At 46.5% G+C, this 15,156-nt stretch overlaps 1 protein-coding gene across 1 annotated transcript in view; it reads left to right on the top strand.

The window, feature by feature from the left end:
* LOC110260966 (uncharacterized) overlaps nucleotides 1–15,156 on the top strand; it is a 61,032-nt gene that overhangs the window by 42,767 nt on the left and 3,109 nt on the right. The window contains exons 7-10 of the mRNA XM_084960336.1: nucleotides 593–792; nucleotides 4,897–5,172; nucleotides 7,009–7,221; nucleotides 10,288–10,395. Coding sequence (XP_084816462.1) covers nucleotides 593–792; nucleotides 4,897–5,172; nucleotides 7,009–7,221; nucleotides 10,288–10,395 — 797 coding nt within the window. The remainder of the gene's footprint in view (nucleotides 1–592; nucleotides 793–4,896; nucleotides 5,173–7,008; nucleotides 7,222–10,287; nucleotides 10,396–15,156) is intronic.

Here is a 15,156-nt window from a genome sequence, read left to right on the forward strand (position 1 = left end):
GGAGGATGCTAAGTTTTCAACAAAGTTTTCCTTTTGGGGAGAGTTGCCTCCAGTTCTCTTAACTGATTCTATCAGATGCTTACACACCCTGGAGTGTTTTCAACATGTCTAAGGATGAAGAGAAGTTGCAGGACATGCGTGATTTTTGGAAAAATGTGGCATCTCCTCACTTAATACAGTAAAAATATGGTATCTTGCCGCTCACTTGCTTAAATTGGTGGCACGTCAAAGTGCCTGTGGAGCAGCTCCCTTCGGGGCTCAGCAGTCAAGGAATCCGACTAGTAACCATGAGGATATGGGTTCGATCCCTGTCCTTGCTCAGTGGGTTAAGGATCCAGTGTTGCCGTGAGCTGTGGGGTAGGTCGTGGACAGGGCTCTGATCCCATGTGGCTGTGGCTGTGGCTGTGCAGTCGAAGCTCCAACTTGACACCTAGTCTGGGAATACCCATATGCCCCAGGTGCAGCCCAAAAAGCAGTAATAATAATAATAATAATATATCTTGGAACAATTGCTTTGTGACATAGTTTTTTTTGTTTGTTTACTTGAAAGTAACCCAACTTTTTCATGTGTATGTTTGTGTGTGTTTTAAAGGGAATATGCAACAGACATAGGTCATCGGTTACAGGATCATGGCCTCGTGGTGGAAATGATATTCCTTGCCTCTGAATCAGACGTCACTCGAGCACTCCAGGAAGTTAAGGATGATGGGTCCCCGTTTTGTATTCTTGTTGAACAGTCTAACGTAGAACTTTGCTCTTGTACCGTGATTTTGCTTCATAAGTCTACCAAAGGTAAGTTGAGCGCAATCTAGAACAGTCGCTCAGAATAGATCCTGCTTTCAAAACGTAGTAGTTTTTTGTTTGCGGGGGCTGGTACATTTTAAAGGTTTACATTTGTCAGTAATTAAATCAAATCCCTTTAAGATAAAATGATTTGAATAGGTATCACAGAGTACTCATGGGTGTATTAGAGACTATTGAAGCTTAAATCGTCTTAAGTGCTTCTGCCTTAAGAATCCAAAATATTAGGTAACCAGAATTCCTATAATGGTGCAGCGTGTTAATGATCCGGCTGCAGTGGCTTGGGTCTCTGCAGAGGTTGGATCCCCAGTTTGGCTCAGTGGGTTAAAGGATCTGGCGTTTTCGCAACTATGGTGTAGGCCACAGCTGAGGATGGGATTCAGTCCCTGGCCTGGGAACTTCCATATGGTATGGATGGAGCCATAAAATTTAAAAAAAAGCAACCAATCCAAAGCAAAAAACAAAAGAAATTGGGCTTTTTCTCAAAGAAAATATCTAATTTATTTTAAGGACATAATAAGCCTAAGTCATTTATGTCATTCGTAAGTACTGAAAATGTAAAAGAAAATGCATATTTTCTTATTTATTTTTAAGGGCTGTACCTGTGGCATCTGGAGGTTCCCAGGCTAGGGGTTCAAATCAGAGATGTAGTTGCTGGTCTGCGCCACAGCCACAGCAGTGCCTCTTCTGCGACCTACCCCACAGCTCACGGCAATGCCGGATCCTTAACCCACTGAGCGAGGCCATGGATTGAACCTGCATCTTCATGGATCCTAGTCGGATTTGTTCCAACTGAGGCACGACAGGAACTCCGAAAATGCATATTTTCAAAAATGGCAAATCCCAGTATCCTGGGCTGAGGCTGGGGAACAGTATAGTATGAACAGATAGTGCAAATGTCTAATAACCACATCTGGTTACTTAAGTGTTAATATTCATGCAAGATTGTTTAGGAAATTACCACTCAAGTAAGTAGATTGAATAATTTGTCGAATACTAAAATGCTTTTTTTTTTTTTTTTTTGGTCTTTTTGCTATTTCTTGGGCCGCTCCTGCGGCATATGGAGGTTCCCAGGCTAGGGGTCCAATCGGAGCTGTAGCCACCGGCCTACACCAGAGCCACAGCAACGCAGGATCCGAGCCGCGTCTGCAACTTACACCACAGGTCACGGCAACGCCGGATCGTTAACCCACTGAGCAAGGGCAGGGACCAAACCCGCAACCTCATGGTTCCTAGTCGGATTCGTTAACCACTGCGCCACGACGGGAACTCCCTAAAATGCTTTTAAAAACACCCAGCACTTTTTGGAAAGAAGTGCTATCTGTTTTTAACAGGTTACAAATTCAAAAGATAGTATCTTTTTCTCATCTCTGGGATATGGTATATAGGTAAATGTTTCATGTTTCATCCATGAATTTCATTATTGATCTCAGATCATAATTAAAAAGAACTTCTCCTATAAGGCACATCTATTTCATTATATTTGTTGGTTTTTGCTTTTTAGGGCTTCACCCACAGCATATGGAGGTTCCTTAACCCACTGAGCAAGGCCGGGGATTGAACTTGCAACCTCATGGTTCCTAGTCAGATTCGTTTCCACTGCTCCATGACAGGTGCTCCAGCAAGGTTAGTCCTAGGCTCACCTTCACAGTGCTTTATAGCCCATGGTTGGCTTCATACTTAAGTGCAGCCATTATTCACAAGTGTGTGGACCTACTTCTCTGCCAAAGCAAATGTTTAAAATACTCAATGAAACTTCAGCACCTGATGGCAGACATATACATATTCATGTTTCTTCCTAAATGTAACCTTTTTTTTTTTTTTTTTTGTTATTTCTAGGGCTGCTCCCTCGACATATGGAAGTTCCCAGGCTAGGGGTTGAATCAGAGCTGTAGCGCCGGCCTACACCAGAGCCACAGCAACACGGGATCCGAGCTGCGTCTTCGACCTACACCACAGCTCACAGCTCAAAGCTCAGCTGGATCCTTAACCCACTGAGCGAGGCCAGGGATCGAACCCACAACCTCATGGTTCCAGTCAGATTTGTTTCGACTGTGCTCCTAAAATTAAACTTTTATTAAGTTTTATTAAGTCTTATTCTCAGTAGATGCACTTAGGAGAGATCAGAAGTTAGCTGGCATTGACTACAGCCATCATGTAATGTAAAACCTGCTCTTGGTATCTAGAGTTTATTTATTTATTTGTTTTTTTATTTATTTATTGTCTTTTTGCCATTTCTTGGGCTGCTCCTGTGGCATATGGAGGTTCCCAGGCTAGGGGTCTAATCGGAGCTGTAGCTGCCAGCCTATGCCAGAGCCACAGCAACTCGGGATCTGAGCTGCTTCTGCAACGTACACCACAGCTCAGACAATGCCGGATCCTTAACCCACTGAGCAAGGCCAGGGATCGAACCCTCAACCTCATGGTTCCTAGTCGGATTCGTTAACCACTGCACCACGACGGGAACTCCTAGAATTTATTTTTTTAAATGTATTTATTAGGGTTCAGAGCACTCCAAACCTGACCGGGAAAGGCTTTTTTTGGCGGGGGGGGGTTATGGAAGTTCCCAGGCTAGGGGTTGAATCAGAGCTGCAACCGCCAGCCTGCCCCACATCCACAGCAACATGGGATCCTGGCCGCACCTGCGACCTACACCACTGCTCACAGCAAGGCCAGATTCCCCAACCCAGTGTGCAAAGCCAGGGATCAAACCCACATCCTCATTGATACTAGTCGGATTCATTTCCGATGCATCACAATGGAAACTCCTGGAAAGGCTTTTTTTTTTTTCTTTTTTTTTTTTTGTCTCTTTAGGGCTGCATCTGCGGCACATGGAAGTTCCCAGGCTATGGGTGGAATTGTAGCTGTAGCTGCTGGCCTACACCAATGGATCTGGTCCGCGTCTGCGACCTACACTGCAGCTCACAACAATTCTGGATCCTTTACCCACTGAGCGAGGCCAGGGACAGAATCCACGTTGTTATGGATACCAGTCGGGTTTGTTACCACTGTGCCAAAACGGGACTTCTGGAAAGGCTTTTGAATCGCTTTAAGATCCTGTAGACCTGGGCCAAGGACTGGGGAGCCACGTAGATGGCTGTTATTCCATGTGCAACAGTGACAGAGCCTGGAAGCCCCTACCACGGGTCTGTCTGTTGTCACCCTCAGTGTACGCGTTGCATATACAGAGTTAAAAGATAAACACTAAAAGGCGCATGATGAGAAACGGCCATACCTGCTTCACTCTGTTCTCATCCCTTCTTGCTGTGTAAAAGCTGCTCGTCTCAGTTCCTGGTTGTTTCTTCTCTGAATCACACTCAAGTCACACACCCTGATTGCTGGAAGCAAATGAAAACCTTCGCCTTTGGGGGACAGAGGGTGTGTGTGTGTGTGTGTGTGTGTGTGTGTGTGTGTGTGTGTTTCCATTTTTCAAGTAGTCAGTAATGGTTGAAGTTGGATCTGTTTTGTGTGTTTTTTGTTTGTTTGTTTTGTTTGTTCGCTTTTTAGGGCCGCACCTGCAGCCTTTTGCAGTTCCCAGGCGAGGGGTCTAGTCGGAGCCACAGCTGCCAGCCTACACCACAGCTCACAGCAACACTGGATCCTTAACTCACAGAGTGAGGCCAGGGATCGAACTCTCAACCTCATGGTTCCTAGTCAGATTCGTTTCTGCGGAGCCACGACAGGAGCTCTGCATCTGCTTTTTTTTTTTAAGGCCAGATTTGTTTAGTTGTAAGAATTCCCACAGACACACATGCGGCATATTTCTCCTCTCTCTCTCTAGTCAACTTAGCATGAAGCCATCCAATGGTGAAATAAGGGTTTGTGTGGAAACGGCAAACCAAGCTGCCACATGTTATAATTTTGAAGCAGAATGTAATGTTTGATTTTTGGAATCTGACAGGGCACCTGCTGTTGAGAGTCTCTTGAATCAGTCGATAGTCACATCTGTACTGAAAGCTGAGACTGTTTAGACAACGTGTCGTTCCATTAACTGTGTTCTTTGCTGATTGCCTTAACTCTTTTCTTTTTGTGCATGTGTTTTAAAAGCCATCAGGGCACCCATTGGATGTAAAGCAAGGTCTCTCTTGTCTCTAGTCCTTCGTCATATTCCCCTGGAGAATGCCCTGGAGCTGGTGGCGGAAGAACATAGGAGATTATTCGCTAAACGGGAGCAGCGGGAACGTCCTGGCATTTCTCTGCGGGCTGGAGATCTGGTGGATGACTTCCTGGCCCGAGACAGCCTCACCAGCTACTCCGTCCCTTCGTGCATCCGGTATCTTCTCTTCCTGTTGGATGAGGGCAAGCATCTGTACAAGAATGAGCTGGACCTGCTCATCGACTACCTCCACACCAGAAAAGGACAACTGGAAGGTGTTTGCAATAGTCCCTTTTCCTTGCGAATATTCTTCTTCTTTTTTTTTTTTCCCCCTAGGGCACTTGTGGCACATGGAAATTCCCAGGCAGGGGGTCGAATTGGAGCTATAGCTGCCAGCCTCCACCGCAGCCACGCTAGATTTGAGCTGGGTCAGCGATCTGTGCCACAGCTCTGGCAATGCCGGATCCTTTACCCACTAAGCGAGTTCCGGTTCCCTATCAGTTTATGTTTTTCTGATTTTTTCAGTTTTTTTTTTTTTTTTGTCTTTTTGCTATTTCTTGGGCCGCTCCCGTGGCATATGGAGGTTCCCAGGCTAGGGGTCTAATCGGAGCCGTAGCCACCGGCCTATGCCAGAGCCACAGCAACGCAGGATCCGAGCCATGTCTGCAACCTACACCACAGCTCACGGCACCGCCGGATCGTTAACCCACTGAGCAAGGGCAGGGACCGAACCCGCAACCTCATGGTTCCTAGTCGGATTTGTTAACCACTGCGCCACCACGGGAACTCCTCAGTTTGTTTTTTAATTGACACATTTTCAAGGGGTCTTTGAAGTGAATGGTAAACATGAAGAAGCAGTTCCTAATCTCCCTGATTTTAAAGAGCCCTTCAGGTGGTTATAAGCCTTCAAGGAGTCACTTTTCAGATTGTTTGTTTTGCGTTAAGTAGGTGAGAAGAAAATAATAGTCCATTGTAGGGAAGAGTAGCTGAGGTTATAAGACCCATGTGAAAGCTTTAGAGAAATTGTTATTATCAATTACTGTTTATTTTTGTACACTTTTATTGAACTTACTTTCTCAGGCTGGGGAGGGAACCCATAAGCCTAAAATATAACAGTTTTGTTTTTTCTTTTTTTGTTTTTTTTTTCCCGAATGCTTACTTGATTTATTTCTAAATTTATTTGTATTGAGATATATTAGTTTTGGTGTACAACATAATGACTCAATATTTGTATGTATTGTGTAGTTTTCATCACAGTCAATCTAGCTAACATACGGATTTTCTTTTGTTTGTTTGTTTGTTTGTTTTGAAGTGTAGTTGATTTGCAAAGTTGTGTTAGGTTTGGGTGTACAGCTGATCCTGTTGTCTTTTTTTTTTTTTTTTCTGGGCCCCACCCACAGCATATGCAAGTTCCCAGCCTAAAGGTTGAATTGGAACTGTAGTTTCTGGCCTTTGTTACATCCAAGCCATGTCTGTGACCTAAACCATGCCTCATGGCAACTGAGCAGGGTCAGGGATCAAACCTTTGTCCTCATGGGTGCTAGCCAGGTTCATTCCTGCTGAGCTACAACAACAGGAACTCCTGATGCTGTTGCTTTTTTTTTTTTGCTTTTTAGGGCTGCACTCACAGCATGTGGAAGTTCCCAGGCTAGGGGTCGAATCAAAGCGGACAGCTGCCCGGCTGCACCTCAGTTTGGGATCTGAGCCACATCTCTGACCTACACCCCAGGTCAGGGCAACACCGGATCCTTAACCCACTGAGGGAGGCCACGGTTCCAACTTGCATCCTCATGGAGCCCAGTCAGTACCTGCTGAGCCTTGAAGGGAACTCTGATCCTGTGGCTTTTTGTTTTGGTTTTTTTTTTTTGTCTTTTTTTTTTTTTTTTTGCTATTTCTTTGGGCCGCTCTCGCGGCATATGGAGGTTCCCAGGCTAGGGGTCGAATCGGAGCTGTAGCCACTGGCCTACGCCAGAGCCTGTGGCTTTTTGATTAGAGACACCTCTAAGTCCGAAGAAGGGAAGGTCTTCCTGGAATTGTTACTTCTTGTTTGTGCAGCAACCTGACCTCTGCAGCAGGCTTCTGCTGACCATTTGTTTTCTTCATTTTTCCAGGCTGTGAGACACCAAATCCTTCGGCCAGCAGTGATCCTCCCTCATTTCAAGGCAGTAACACCCCCATCTTGGGCACTCGACCTCCGCTCCTTCCAACCCCGGGAAAGAACTGCTTCCTAGGCCCTCCTCCCGCAGTTTCAGCTAAGACCCCCTTGCTAGGGGACAGGCCAGTCGGGCTCCTTCCACGTCCAGGTGGTCTTCTTCCACTGCCAGGTCAGTGTGTCCCTCCAGGAATCTGATGCAGGGAGGCTCCCTTGCTTCTATGAGATGCTTCTGAGGAAGCAGGACCTGACAGCTTAGAGCAATTGCAGTGTCTCTTGTCATGTTTTTAATGCATATTTAGATTTCCAAAGACCAGGAGAGATGCATTGAGGTTCAGTGTGTTCTGGCACTTGATTGAGTTGCCTTAACTTTTGATACTGGGAAAAGTTTATAGAAGCTCGTCAACCAAGATTGATGGCCATGATTGGAGGGACTTAACAGGTGTCGTAATAAGCCCTCTGAATTCAGTAGTGTGTTTGAGGTTTCTTTTCTGAGTAGTTAGTGTCAAATTGTAGCTGACACCTGCCCAGAATGAGCTTGTACTACTGGGAACTCCCATTTCCAGGGTCATGGAACCTACCTCGAGGTTGATTAAAACAAGGAGACTTGGGAGTTCCCATCGTGGCTCAGTGGTTAATGAATCTGACTAGGAACCATGAGGTTTTGGGTTCGATCCTTGACCTTGCTCGGTGGGTTAAGGATCCAGCATTGCAGTGACCTGTGATGTAGGTCACAGACGTGGCTTCGATCCCCCCACGGCTGTTGCTGAGGTGTAGGTCGGCAGCTACAGCTCCAGTTTGACCCCTAGCCTGGGACCCTCCATATGCCATGGGTTCAGCCCTAAAAAAAGCAAAAAATTCAGATGCCTAGGATGCAGCTTCTTCCACCTATTCCATCTCTTCCTTATCTTCCAAATATTTGTTCCTACAGTCTGTCTCCCCTCCTCTCCTCCTGTGTGTTGACAGCAGGAGTGGAGAAGAAACTGGCTGAGTGCGCTTTCAGTCCTCCGTGTTCACGAGAAAGAGTTGCTAGGGAAGTCCTCATAGGCTTTTCGCCTGGGCCTTAGATAAAATGGGAGAGTCAGATGCTGCTTTGGCCTCTTTTGTGAGCAGGAGTTATTTTATTTATTTATTTATTTATTTTTTGTCTTTTGTTTTTTTAGGGGCGAGCCCGCGGCATATGGAGGTTCCCAGGCTAGGGGTCGAATCGGAGCTGTTGCTGCTGGCCTACACCACAGCCACAGCAAGAGTGGATCTGAGCCGCGTCTGCCACCTACACCATAGCTCACCGCAATACCGGATCCTTAACCCACTGAGGGAGGCCAGGGATCGAACCCTCAACCTCATGGTTCCTAGTCGGTTTTGTTTCCATTGCACCACAATGGGAACTCCTGAACAGGGTAAAATAACCCCTGTTATTTTAGTGCTCTGGGACTGTAGTGTCTGCATCTTTGATCACGGGGTCTGTGTACTGAGCATTTCTGTGTCCCCTCCCTTTGTGACCTGTTGACCTTCAGGATGAGCAAGAGTGTATCAGTTTGGCATCTTCTCCGAGCCCATCCTAGTCTGTATTTTCTTGCTGCCATGTCCTTGTTCTTTCCCTCCCTCTGCTGTGCTCTCATGCTCCCCTGCATTGCAGCCACAGGCCTGTCCTTACCACAGGCTCTTTCCTGTGAGAAGTGAGTGAAGACAAGGGTGGAGGGCTCAGGAAGAAATCTTCTTGCCCCGGAGTTCCTGTTGTGGCGAAGTGGAAACGAATCCAACTAGGAACCATGAGATTGCGGGTTCGATGCCTGGCCTCACACAGTGGGTTAAGGATCTGGTATTGCCATGAGCTGTGGCGTAGGTCACAGACGTGGCAGATCATTTTTTTTTTTCTTTTTTTTTTTTTTTTTTGTCTTTCCTAGGGCCAAATCCGAGGCATATGGAGGTTCCTAGGCTAGGGGTCTAATTGGAGCTGGAGCCGCATCTCCAATCCAATCCCGCGGCGGGATCCTCGCCGCATCTGTAACCTACACCACAGCTCACGACAACGCCGGATCCTTAACCCACTGAGCAAGGTCAGGGATTGAACCCACAACCTTATGGTTCCTTGTCGGATTCGTTTGCATTGCGCCATGACCGGCACTCCCCAAAATGTAACTATTTAAAAAATGAGAAAACCATTCTAGCTTGCAAGCCATACCAATATAGATAGCAGATTGCATGCAGACCCCAGACTTCAGTTTGTTGAGCTCCAGATGCCCACTTGGCCAGTTTGGGCCCAGAGGCCTTGGCAGAACTCTGAGGAGCTGAGGTTGGGCCTGGCGTGCGTGGCAGGTGCTCCCAGCTCAGCCCCCTGCCCTTTTTTTGAGAGTTACATTTTATTTAGGGTGAGATTAGGACTTAAGCCCCCGAGACAGCATCTCTGGCCGCCCTGAGAAACTCCTCCGAGGAGGAGAGGGGGGAAGCTAGGATGTACACGTTTCTGCAACAAAGAGAAGGTAGTAGGAACAAAAGATTTGTAGATAACCAGATTTACAGAAAACCCTTTCTATGGGAAGGGGCTTTCTGGAATCACTCCTTTGATCTGCTTTCCTGAGTTCCCTCAGTGCCCATTGGCCCACCCTTAGGAGTGGCTGTTTTCACAGATGACATCTTTTGTTTTGCCCACTAGCTTTTGCTTAGCGCACTCACTGCAGCCCAGGAGGCAGTGTTGCAGAGCTTTCTGAAATACTGAGCAAAGGTGGGGATATCAAGATCCAAGTTGTAACAGGGAAGGGGGTGGTGCCTGCAGCCAGGCACACCGTGTACAGAAGTTTGCTGCTGGTCTTTGCTGCTTTTTTCGGGCTGCACCAGCAGCATATGGAAGTTCCCAGGCTAGGAGGGGTCCACTCGGAGCTACAGCTGCCGGCCCATCCCACAGGCACAGCAATGCGGGCTCTGAGCCTCATCTGTGATCTACACCACAGCTCATGGCAATGCTGAATCCCCAACCCCACCAAGCGAGGCCAGGGACCAAACCTGCATTCTTATGGATATGAGTCAGATATGGTTTTTGCTGTGCCGCAACGGGAATTCCCATCTTGAGGATTGTCGTGTTTTTCTAGATCAGCCCCTTTTTAGATCAGGAAAGATCCCTTTGGGGCAAGCAGCTGGAACAGGGTCCTTTACGTCTTCGTGCTTATGTTTTGAGTTTTGTTCTCGGCAGGACTGGTCCACCCCAATGGTCTGTTTCCCCCTCCTCTTCCCCCGGCAGCCCCCTCTGCCCCCTCCAAGAGGCCTGCTCCTTTGCGAAGACCTCCTTCCAAGCCTGCCAAGCGTTCATTACTTGGAGAGAAACCAGGCCTTCTACCACCACCGCCAGGTGAGTAGCCAGGTGAGCGGTGAGCGGCATTCTAGGCTCGTGCTGACCAGTAGAACTTTCTGTAGTGGGAGAAATGTGTTGTCCATTGCGGTAGCCGTCAGCCACACGTGGCTATGGAATGCTTGAAATGTGGCTGGTACTACTGAATTTTTAATTTTAATCAATTTGCATGACTCTGATCACATAGTAATTGCATCCTGGTTCTAGGTGGCTGGTGGCTTTTGGGCTGTTGAAGTTATCAATCATTTCTGTCTTTTTTTTTTTTTTTGCCACACCTGGGGCATGTGGACGTTCCCAGGACAGGGACTGAACCTGCACTGCAGTTGCAGCCTATGCTACAGGCTGCTGTGGCAACACCACATCCTTAACCATTGCCCCACAAGGGAACTTCCTTTGTCTCCTCCTTTTTTTTTTTTTTTTTTTTTTTTTGCTTTGCTTTTTAGGGCTGTATCTGCAACATCTGGAAGTTCCCAGGCTAGGGGTTAAATTGGAACTGCAGCTGCCCACCTACGCCACAGCAACGTGGGATCTAAGTTGCATCTGTGACCTACACCACAGCTCACAGAAGCGCCAGATCTTGAACCCACTGAGCAAGGCCAGGGATGAACCCACATTTTCATGGATCCTAGTTGGGTCCGTTAACCACTGAGCCACAAAGGGAACTCTGGAAACTCCTTTTTTTCTTTTTTTCCTGTCTCATTCTGAAAATCCTCTGACTACATTTTTATTTTATTTTATGTGTTTTTTTTGTTTGTTTTGTTTTGTTTTTTTTGTTTGTTTGGTTTTTTTTTTTGGCTTTTTATGGCTGTACCTGTGGCATAGGGAAATTCCTGGGCAAGGGTTGGAATTGAGTTGCAGCCGCCAGCCCACGCCACAGCCACAGCAAGCCCAGATCCAAGCCTTGTATGCAACCTATACCGCAGCTCAGGGCAATGCTGTGTTCTTAACCCACCAAGCGAGGCCAGGGATGGGACCTCACGGATACTAGTCGGGTTCATTACTGCTGCACCATGACGGGAACTCCGCAGAGAAAGCTTTTTTAAAAGACAAAAATGAAAATAAGATCCATACCTGTACAGGGTCTACCAGTAATAGTTGCTATGTATTGAGTTCTCGTTAGGTGCCAGGCATTGAGATAATTTCATTTAGTCCTCAAACAACCCTGCGAGCCAGGTACTGTGATTGTCATCTCCGTTTGCTCCATGAGTCGCCTACATCTCCGAGGGTGGTGAGCTGGCCCGGGGCCCCTGGTGGAGCCGAGACTGCACACCTGCCGTGTGATCCCTCGCTCCGTGCTCTTAACCAGCACACAATCCCAGCAGCACGTCAACAGTTTCAAATTGGTATTGCTTTCAAGAAATCATAGATTTTTTGCTTGAATTTCAGCCACATTTTTCCATCCATAGCCCCTATTGAGAAAAGGCCAAAAGCAAACTCACATCCCTTGCCTGTTCTGATACATCCCAGGGTAAGGCCTGTAGAAATTCAGAGGGAAGGCGTAATTGTGGTTCCTGTGGGTCTCAGGTGAAGCCCCAGAGGCCTAAGGAGGAACTGGTCTTGGAGGAAGGCAAATAGTTGGGCGCCTGGTGGGGAGAGGCGCCAAGATCTCCTGTTAGAGAAAGACTTTCAGGTGAAAAGTGTTTGTGACTCCAGGATGCTGGGGTGAGATGTCCCTGTTTCTCTCTTTTTTTTTTTTTTTTTTTTGTCTTTTTGCCATTTCTTGGACCACTCCAGCGGCATATAGAGATTCCCAGGCCAACGGTCGAATAGGAGCCATAGCTGCCAGCCTACACCAGAGCCACAGCAACGCAAGATCCGAGCCTTGTCTGCAACCTACACCACAGCTCACGGCAACGCCGGATCCTTAACCCACTGAACAGAGCCGGAGATCAAACCCGAAACCTCATGGTTCTTAGTCGGATTTGTTAACCACTGCGCCACGACGGGAACTCCCCTATTTTTTGCAACATGAGGGCTGTCACCAGGATTAAATGAGATAATATGATGGCAGTCTTTTATTTCATTTCATTTTATTTTTAAACTAGATCTTACCCATGTTTTATTTCTTTATTTATGTATTGTTTTTAGGGCCCCACCTGTGGCATATGGAGGTTCCCAGGCTAGGGGTCAAATCAGAGTTCCTGCTGCCTGTCTGCACCACAGCCACAGCCATGCTGAATCTGAGGCGAGTTTGTGACCTACACCACAGCTCCAGGCCACACCGAATCCTTATCCTGCTGATCGAGGGCAGGGATCAAACCTGTGTCCTCTTGGATGCTAGTCAGATTTGCTTCTGCCAAGCCACCCAGGGAACTCCTGTGATGGGAATCTTTTAGACACTACATGGGTTGCACAGATGTCTGCTGATGCTGCAGCTTGGTTCATCTTGGCCTGCAAACGTGGATGTGGCTGGAGGAGTCTGGCCAAGCTGGGAGCTCTGCAGATCAGGGAAGGGACATAGACTGACGCTGCTGGGTTCCTCCTCTTTCCAGTTCTGTTGCCCTTGGCGCTGCCCAAGCAGCCAGCTCAGCCTGTGTCTTTGCTGAATGAAGGAAATCACTCAGCCAGGAGAACAAGGTATCTGTGCTTAGCCAGGAGCTCACTCCCCTCTGAGGAATCGAGGCCCCATCTGGCCTGCAACTCCCTTCTGTCCAGTACATGGTCCCGTCAGACGCTTTTTGCATGTTTGGAGTCTTTTTGCACCCAACTAGATATTGGTGGGAAGTCATTGTTTTAGACATGGGATCTTGCAGTTGTTCAATGATAGGCATGTTAAAGACTGGTGACAATGTCTTGGCTTTTATAACTCGTTGCTCCCTTTTAAAAAGAAGGTTTATTTTGGAAGAATTTTAGGTTTACAGAAAATTTGCAAAGAGAGTGCAGGGAGTTCCCCTTTATCCAGCTTCCCCTGAACATCTTTTATAACCAAGGCAGATTTACTAGGAAATGAGCATTAGTGCAGTAATACTAACTGTGCTATAGACGTTACTTATATTTTACCAGCTTTTCTGCTAAGGTGTTTTTTTTTTTTTTTTGTTGGTTTGTTTCAAGAAGCTGTTCTAAGGTACCTTATCGCATTTAGGCCTTTTATTTTATTTTATTTTATTTTTATTTATTTTTTGTCTTTTTGCCATTTCTTGAGCTGAGCCGCGTCTGCAACCTACACCACAGCTCACGGCAACGCCGGATGTTAACCCACTGAGCAAGGGCAGGGATCGAACCCACAACCTCATGGTTCCTAGTCGGATTCGTTAACCACTGCGCCACGCCACGACGGGAACTCCGCATTTAGGCCTTTTAAACTTTATTATGTTCCAGTTTTTTATGAAACTTTAAAAATATCTAGAAAATTTGAATGAAGTCTATAATAAGCTCTCATATATTCTGTATCTAGATTCAATAATTGTTACCACTGTCATTTTTTTAAACTTATATGTATGCTATAGAAATAATTTTTTTTCTCAACCACAAAAGTAAATTGCAGAGTTCATGACATTGACCTTGTTTTTGTTTTTGTTTTGTTTTTTTTTTTGTCTTTTTGCCTTTTCTAAGGCCGCTCCCCCGGCATGTGGAGGTTCCCAGGCTAGGGGTTGAATCAGAGCTGTAGCCACGGGCCTATGCCAGAGCCACAGCAACACCAGCTCCAAGCCACGTCTGCGGCCTACCCCACAGCTCATGGCAACGCCAGATCCTTAACCCACTGAGCGAGGCCAGGGATCGAACCTGCAATCTCATGGTTCCTAGTCAGTTTCGTGAACCACTGCACCATGATGGAAATGCCTCATGACATTGACCTTTAAGAACTTGAGCATGCCTCTCCTAAGAATAAAACATGCTCTTAAATAATTATTGTACTGCTACCGCATGTTAAAAATTAATAGCAATTCTATAATATCTAATATCTGGTTCTTATATTTGAATTTCCCGATTGTCGTAGAATGCTTTTGCTTTATATATCTTGGTGCTCCTATGTTGGATGCTTCTACATTTTGTGTGTGTGTAGTATGAGGGGAGCTTGTTTGGCTGTGCCGACAGCATTTACAAGTCCCATTGACCCTACACTACAGCTGTAACCTGAGCCACAGCAGTGACAACACCAGATCTTTAACCCCCTGAGCCACCAGGGAACTCCTGGGTGTATTTACATTTATGAATATTGTATCTTCTTACTGGACTGACCTCTGTATTATATAAAGCTCTTCTTTGTCTTTTTTTTTTTTTTTTTTTTGTCTTTTTGCTATTTCTTGGGCCGCTCCTGCGGCATATGGAGGTTCCCAGGCTAGGGGTCCAATCAGAGCCGTAGCCACCAGCCTACGCCAGAGCCACAGCAACGCAGGATCCGAGCCGCGTCTGCAACCTACACCACAGCTTACGGCAACCCCGGATCCTTAACCTACTGAGCAAGGGCAGGGACCGAACCCGCAATCTCATGGTTCCTAGTCATATTCGTTAACCACTGCGCCCCGATGGGAACTCCAAAAGCTCTTCTTTGTCTCTTATTTCTATCTTTGTTTATAGTCTGTTTTGTCTGATAGGCGTATAATTACTTTAGCTGTCTTGTCCCAAGGATGCTTGTGTGGCCTTTTTTAAAAAACAAGATTTAATTAAGATTTATGCCCAAATCCGAAGACACATTTGGTTTTTATGTGTCTTTATAGAGCAATCCTTCTACTTCTTTTTTTTTTTTTGCCCCCAGTGATACTGCCTTAGAGTCCAAGCCAGTTTTTGTAGACTGTCCTACATTCTAGATTTGTCTGATTG

This window comes from Sus scrofa, chromosome 6 (genome assembly GCF_054392235.1).
Source record: "Sus scrofa isolate SSC_HxYL_T2T_F1_AM1 chromosome 6, Sscrofa_HxYL_maternal_Yorkshire_Landrace_v2.0, whole genome shotgun sequence".
NCBI classification, from domain to species: Eukaryota; Metazoa; Chordata; class Mammalia; order Artiodactyla; family Suidae; genus Sus; species Sus scrofa.